The 7,984-nt window shown below is 38.3% G+C and overlaps 1 protein-coding gene across 1 annotated transcript; it reads left to right on the top strand.

Moving 5' to 3' along the window:
• Positions 1 to 303: 303 nt before the first annotated feature.
• LOC140145130 (uncharacterized) lies at positions 304 to 819 on the top strand. Its single transcript, XM_072166907.1, has one exon. The coding sequence runs from the start codon at positions 304 to 306 to the stop codon at positions 817 to 819; it is 516 nt and encodes a 171-aa protein (XP_072023008.1).
• Positions 820 to 7,984: the final 7,165 nt, after the last annotated feature.

Raw genomic sequence — 7,984 nt, 5'->3', positions numbered from 1 at the left:
CTCCCATGTGAGACTGTTTGCTGACGACAGCGTTATTTACCGTGTTATTAACAACTCCGATGATGCAACCCAGCTCCAAAACGATCTTGACGCCTTGCAAGAATGGGAAAGGAAATGGCTGATGGAGTTTCACCCCGAGAAATGCCAACTTCTTCGCATCACCAAACGTCGCAAGCCTGTGAATTCACGTATTTTATCCATGACCATCCTCTGGAGGCAGTCCCATCCGCCAAATATCTGGGTGTTGAATTCACTGACAACTTATCCTGGAACAGACAAGCAGACTGCACCAGCAAGAAAGGCATGAAATCCCTTGGTTTCCTACGACGCAACTTGAGCTGCTGTCCCCGTGACGTCAAGACCCGTTGCTACAATACATTTGTCAGACCAGTTGTTGAGTATGCCAGCTGCGTATGGAATCATACCACCAAGAGAAATATCACCAATTTTGAGTCTGTGCAACGCAGCGCTGCCAGGTACATCATGAACGACTACTCCCGAGAAAGCAGTGTTACATCCATGCTGAATTACCTCGGATGGGAATCTCTACAACAACGAAGAGCAATCTCCAGAGCCACCATGATGTACCGAATCGTCAACCATCTCATTGACATTCCTGACAGCCAGCTGATACCCTCAAACACCATCACCAGGGGCAACTCTCAGAGATTCCATGTTCCATTCTCCCGCACAGCTTTACTGCAAGGCTCTTTCTTCCCCGACACTATCCGTCAGTGGAATGCCTTGCCCCAGGAAGTTGTTGAGTCGCCAACCCTAGACGTCTTCAAGTCCAGAGTGTGTGGCGTCTCCTTCACCTAACCAGTCCACTTTCCAGTCATCTTTTTAAGCTGCACATTCACCTTGTATATAGGATCCACACTCTTTGTCTGCACTTACTTGAATGCACCACAACTAATGTGCGAGTATACTCCAGCGGAGGTTTCTGCACAGTATCGGAAGATGATGATGATGACTATTACTTACCGAAAATGCCCTAAACTTAAACTTGAACTCTTTTCGGACTAATGCCCCAACAATATTACTAGATCGAATATAAGTACCATGTATACTTATAATAGATAAAGAAGAAAACTGTTCGTACAATTATCCATACACCGCCCAGTCCCAGTGTTAGCATAAAAACAAGATAAAAAGGTGACAATTCTCACAAACTCGTCGTGTTTATATAATACGAGCATATAATTATATACACATGCTTTTAAACAACAAAATGTGTTAATATCAAACTACAGGAGGCTTGGGCTTCAAATCTAAAATAATTTACGTGACTGAGTTAAGAGTTACGCGTATGAGTTAAGAATTAATCACACATTCATGCCCGTCAGATTTCAAGAATTCACAAAACCCCAGACTGAGGAGGTGCATCTTTTGTTAACCTGGTTCCAGTACCCTGCCCAATATTTCGAGATAAAGTAGTCAAATCCACTGATACAGACCCACGGCTGCTTTGTACATCCTCACTCTGATAATAAATCGCGTAGAATTTTGGCAGGTATAAGCAAAACAAAGAGAGGTATGTATTCACTAGCAAAGGTACACTCAAAGCGCCAATCTTCTGTGCAACATTGATGGCAGTAGTATACACTGGTATGGCAGCGAGACAAACTATCAATGTAGAATAAACGCTAACAGCGATGAACTTAGATTCGTTGAAATTATCTGGAAGTCTACGAGCTTTGAAGGCGTAGTAACAGCATGCAATGATTACAACTGCATTGTAAGCACAAGATGCGTAGAAACCATAACCAAATCGGCAGAAGATTTCCAGATATGGCTTCCGTTGAGGAGGAATTAAAAGATCTGGTGTTGATGGAGCGAAGAATATTGATAAGATTGCCACAGGTACCTGAGAGACAGTGACAGAGACAAGTGAGAAAGGGAGAGAAAGAAAGTCATAACCTAATATAATATTAATTATTATTGTAAACGTGTTTTAAGTTGATTAACCCTATAAATACTGGGACACACTCCATTTAGCAAACTACAATCGCAACAATTTCAACTGTATAAATGACATTTGAATATCATAAATAATATTTGAATTTGAAAAATGCACTTCTCTTAGGCCTAAAAAATTGTTTGATTGGCGTAACATAAAAGGGTATTAGGCCCGACTTTTTTTTTTTTTTTTACTTTTTAAGCTGTAAATTTCGTTTGATAAAGGCTTTGGAACTTTTTTTCTTCTTTTTTTTAAAATTTATTTATTTTAATTAATTTTTTAAATTGTATTATTTTTTTTTGCAAAAAAAACAATAAAAAAAGTTAGGGTCGGGCCTAATTTTAGGGTAGGTCGGGTTACGCCAATCAAACAATTTTTTTAGGCCTTATATTATTTTAAATTAGAATTTGAAGGGGGTGTAGCAAGGACCATCACGACCAACGGCTATATTTTACAAGCCGACGCACAGTGGTCCAGAATCGCCTCAAAGTGTGCCAAAAGTAGGAACGGAACATGATCGTCAGATAAACACAAAAATAATGTTATATTAGGGCTTTTGGGGACCGCAGATTTCAATGAAGCCATTTTTGAAACCGTATGACGTCATCAAATTGCTGAATTTTGATTGGTCGGTTGAATTTTTGATGCTCATGCTACACCGAAAGGCGAAATTTTAATTTTGGGGGGTTTCTGGACCCATATAATCTGATGAAAATGATTTTTAAAATGTATGAAATGTAAAATAAAATGTATGGGTGAATTTTTTATACTTAGGCCTATATGTTATATATTTGTCTAATTTTGTCGAAATTGACATTTCTGGGTGTTTCTGTGCCCAAAGAGCCCGATGAAAAAACGTATGGCGTCCTCAAAATATTGAGGTTTGATTGATTAATTAAATTTTCACTGACAAAAGTAAATATACCTGTCTATTGAAATGCAAATTGGCATTTTGGAAATTTGTTTACCCGTGGAAGCAGATAAAAGTACTTTTAATAATGTGTATGTTATCAAAATGCACATGGTCATGAGAACGTATTTTGTAATTATTATGGTTGAAATTCAGCATTTCAGCGGTTTTCCCAGGAGGTGCTGGACATACTGTAAGTACAGTGTGCGCGGCCGTCCCGGTTTCCTCTTCCCATGTGGTGGAATATAAAGCGCATATTCTTTCACAGGCTCGCCATCTTCAAGACGCAGTATATGGCCGAGAAATTTGAGTTGATGAATCTTGACTCTGGCAACCAGTGGAGTGGTGTTGGTCAGGTTGTAGATGGTTTCATTTGGAATCCGATCCACACGCTTGATGTTTAACATGACTCTGTAGCAAGATGTTGCAAATGCATTAATCTTGTTTTCCATGTCCTTGGTAATTACCCATGACTCGCACCCATACAGAAAGACAGTAACACACGTTGTCTGAAACAGCTTGTCTCCAACACTAGAGCTCATCTTGGAACCTAAATACTTGAAGTCTGTGACATGGTTGATGGTACTACCATAGACTTCAAGTGCTGGTTGGGCGTTACAGTTTGCAGTCATATATTCTGTCTTAGGTGCGCTGATGACAAGGCCTAGATCTGCTGCTGCAGTTGCAGTCCTAGTAAGCTGTGACTGGGCCCGGGTTATGGAAGATTCCAGCAGGGCAATATCATCAGCAAAGTCCAGGTCATTCAGCATCTTGGCAGGATACCTGCTTGACCGACGTGGGTAGGTAACAATTCCAGCGTCAATTCCAGAAGTTGATTTCATCAGAAGGTAGTCTACCAGGACAATGAACAGGAATGGTGCCATCACATCACCCTGAAGCACTCCAGTTGTTACTTGGAAAGGCTCTGAGATACTGCCATCTACCATAACGGCACTATTGGAGTCTTTGTAGAGCACCTGGATGGCATTGACCACAACCTTTGGTATTCCATAATGCCGCAGCACTGAAAACATGACGGACCTGTTGATGGAGTCGAAGTGACTGTTAAGGGAAGTTGGTACTCCTTGAAGCCTTCCATGATCCTCCTCAAAATGTGTATTTGCTGAGCACAGCTGCGACCCGATCTAAAGCCAACCTGGTCGCTTCTCAGTAAAGGATCAATGTGGGGTCGGATCCTGTTCAGAAGGATCTTGTTGTACACTTTTGCGGAATACGAAATAAGCGAAATACCACGGTAATTTGTCATGAGAGAGCGGTCACCTTTCTTTGGTAGAGGAATGATTACATTCGTAACCCATTGACGTGGCGGTGACGTAGCTCAATCTAGTAATGTCAAATTCTGCTCGTGGTTTTTTGTTGTTATAGAATTACATCACCCTGTCTGTCTGAATGATGGAATTCTATAACAACAACAAACCACGATTTTTATCAGCATTTAAAAGAGATGTTAATTGACCAAGATAAACAATCGAATATATAAATGACAATAATTACATGAAAACCAGAAGCCAATATTAAAATCATCAGGCTGGCCGGCCCAGGTGCTTTACGGGAATCCCGTCCACGTCAGTGTGACCAGGGGAAAAGTCACGGTTCTTTGTATTAGCCACGCATACAAATTTTGTTGGCTTGCTCTCAACAAAGTGAAGCAAGGTATCGATCAGTTATGAATAATTCACATTAACTCTTACTCGGTCCGTGTGGTTGGGGTCACCACATAAATGCATCGTAAGTTTAGCGAATCGTACCCTGTTGAAAAGAGTAAAAACGCGCCCTCAATCGCGGTCACAGCGGGCGAAATGGGGTCAACTACTATGATCCCGTCAGGCAGCAGTGATATTTTTTCGAAGAAAGTCTTCTTATTTGATAAGGGGTTGTGCAATAATTATGAGCCCTAGGGAGAGGGTAAAATCCCGGGGGGGCACTCCAACTTTGGAGGTGACGCGTATGTAGGGCTGATAAGACCCCCCTTTTTCAGCATCGCTGTCACCAAAAGACCCCATATTTTTTTACAAACACATGCTCTGTCACCCGAAGACCCCCTATTTTTCCATTTGATCTGTCACCCAAATACCCTACTACCCAACTTTTATTTATCACTGATTTTGTTACTTATTTTGAAAAAACAAAGAAATTTGAAGCCATTTATAACTAGAAATTCGATTTTCGAGGATTCTATGGCGCTATTTCGGCTCTCACGCAAAGATTCCATTCAAAAAAATGACCCCATATTTTTTACAGTTTGCTCTCACCGAATGCCAAAAATCATGCTCTCACCCAATGACCTCATATTTTTTATATTTTGCTCTCACTGAATGCCCCTTAGTGCGAAAGTGCCAGCCCTACACCTATATCCATTTCATATTGAAATTGGGTAGCAAGACATTTTTGGTTAGGGGGCAAGCAATTTTTGGCAAGCCGAGAGGGGAGGGGGCAAGAGAATTGGCCAATGTTCATTGAAATGAATCTAGTATATGGACAATATAAGTGTAGTCTTTCATTTAATGACATACAATTTGAAAAATATTTAAGGAACACTCGGGGTTTTGACTTTTTAAACCTACATTTTGGTCAAAAATTGTGCTTGAATAGGTCGTTTTCAACAGATTTACCTCATTCGCCTTGCTATAAACATTGAATTGGGTCATCTGTTGACGTAATGAAAAACAATTTTAGCGGGAAGTGTTAGCTTTCCTTCGATATAAAAATATTTCTGACTCGATGAAGGGAACATTCCCGGGGGAACATTCAGGGTTTTGACAAAAAACAACCGCAGATGTCGAGTCCACTAGTCACCACTTAGAATCTAATAGAGCTCTTAAACTTAATTATGATGCTATACACTCAACCGTGTGGTGTAGGGACAATACATTGCTAGACTCTCTGAACTTGGACGAAATCGTGTGCTCAGGTGTATCGAGGTGGAAACTGTGCATAGAAGCGTTTATAAGATAATCGTTTTGTAGCCAAACCTTTCCATATGTATGGTACGTGTGAACAATCCATTTATTCTAGTCTTTTGTTGCTCAATTTAAAATGAATTTGTCTTTTCGGTTTTATAGTCATTTTCATATAGTTCATTTCCGCATTAATACCTTCGCAACATCTTGCTACATGGTCCTGTAGTTTCAAGCATGTGAATCGGATTCCAAATGAAACAATCTACAATCCCACAAAACCAGACATAAGTCACTAATTTTTAAAATTAATTTTTTGATGTCATCATTAAGTATAGGTCTTCAGCTTTCATTTGATACCAAAATTATGTTTCTGGGAGATGTGGTCCTCATTTTATGATCTTTCAACGGAAAGGGGGAAGCGAAACATAAAGAAAAGGCAAATGCAAGAAAAATTACTTCAAAGTTGTCAAATGAGATGTTTAAGGCCTTGGTTGGGCTAAGAAAATGCTACATTTGGGTGCTTTAGATGTAAAAAAGTATTTTGTATTCAATGGTAAGTTAAAGTAAAAATATTAAGGAATCAAAAAATAATAAAAACTTTAAAAACGAAATCTGCAATATTTTTCACCCAACTTTGACTCGCCGTATCTCAAAATGGCTGAGTGCGACTTATGGCGGGTTTCGTCAGAGCATGTCACTATACTGTACTGGCAGTATGTTCAGCACCTCCTGGGAGATAGGGGTGCTGCAGCCAAACAAAATTGCTTCGCTTGCTTAAGATCGCGGTAGATGGAGAAAACATGTAGTCGCTGCTCCGCAGCTACAGAAAAGAGTGCATTTAGAAAAGCACTCAACGATACAATATCAACGTGGCGTATGCATAGTAAAAAATAACTCTTAAATTGAACTTATACAAAACAGAAAAATCTCAATTACATAGAGCCAGCTAAAAAAATTAAAATGAATTCTTCGTCTGTAAATGACCCTGTTTAACTTATTTTGTATATGCATGGTAACAAATATCAAGAAAATAACCCATAAATTTAACTTAATATGCAAAATATTTAAATGATTCTTCATCTGTAAATGCCCCAGTTCAACGTGACCCCAATTCATTTTGTATATGCATTGAAAAATAACTAATATGCAAAAATTTTCAATTACACATAACCATTGAAAGTTAACTAATATGCAAAAATTTTCAATTACACATAACCAGCAAAAATATTTAAAATTCATTGTTCATATGTAAATGACCCACTTCGAAGTGAACTCGTTTTATTATGACGTTACACGTTTCACTTTGAATCTCCTATCATGACACGTGTACATCTATGGATAACATACTGTACAAAAATTAATATCAAACACTTCCAGGTTTATCAGAATCCTTTTATTTTCCACGCCCCTTTTCGTGTGTAGGATGAACGGTTATTAGTAACTTCTCACACGAGAATAATTTACTTGGAATTTCATTTTGGATAATGTAATTAATATTATGAACTACGAGTCGTCCTGTGCATTAAATAGTGACGGATGTTGATTTTTGTAATTTTTATGAATATTGGCCAATTTTAAATAGTGAGTAGTTTAATATTACCAAGATTTGAAGCTCAAGTTTGCAGTATTAATTAGTTAATTAATTATGCAAATGACGGATGTTGATATATTACATTACCCGACGTTTTACATAGTGACGTATCTAAGATCCGTCACTATGTAAAACGCCGTTTACTCGGATAAACAACTAAATTTATTGCATGGCGTATCTGTCACATCCGTCTCTATGTAAAAACATGATTTTTCAATTTGAACGTACGTAATTCAATATCGTTCATTGAAACCTACATGATTTCTTGACGTATGTTGATAACTGGGTATAAACCAAAAACGTTTACGTAGAGCAGATATTCAATGGATCATTATTTTAGTAAAATATCACTTTTAATAAACTTTGAATGCTTCGAGTTGATTCTACAATTATTTAGAGACATTATTTCAAAACTTTACAATATAAAAGGGATGGTTAAGTAATAAAAAATTAAAATATGATCCTTTTTAATGAGTAGGTTATTGAAAGATGATCAAAAGATGTTCAGAGGCGTTTAGAGGCGGCTTCAAATTGACAGATAATACAGCGTAAATTGGTAAAAACTGAATACAATCATTGGCGTTTTGTAAAAAGAAGTTACA

Source organism: Amphiura filiformis, unplaced genomic scaffold (genome assembly GCF_039555335.1).
Source record: "Amphiura filiformis unplaced genomic scaffold, Afil_fr2py scaffold_145, whole genome shotgun sequence".
Classification (NCBI taxonomy): domain Eukaryota; kingdom Metazoa; phylum Echinodermata; class Ophiuroidea; order Amphilepidida; family Amphiuridae; genus Amphiura; species Amphiura filiformis.
The sequence above is the reverse complement of the archived record's forward strand: the minus strand, read 5'-3'. Positions and strand labels throughout refer to the sequence as shown.

Coding starts and splice junctions, on each gene's coding strand:
- LOC140145130 (XM_072166907.1), top strand. CDS start 304: ATGAAATCCCTTGGTTTCCTACGACGCAACTTGAGCTGCTGTCCCCGT.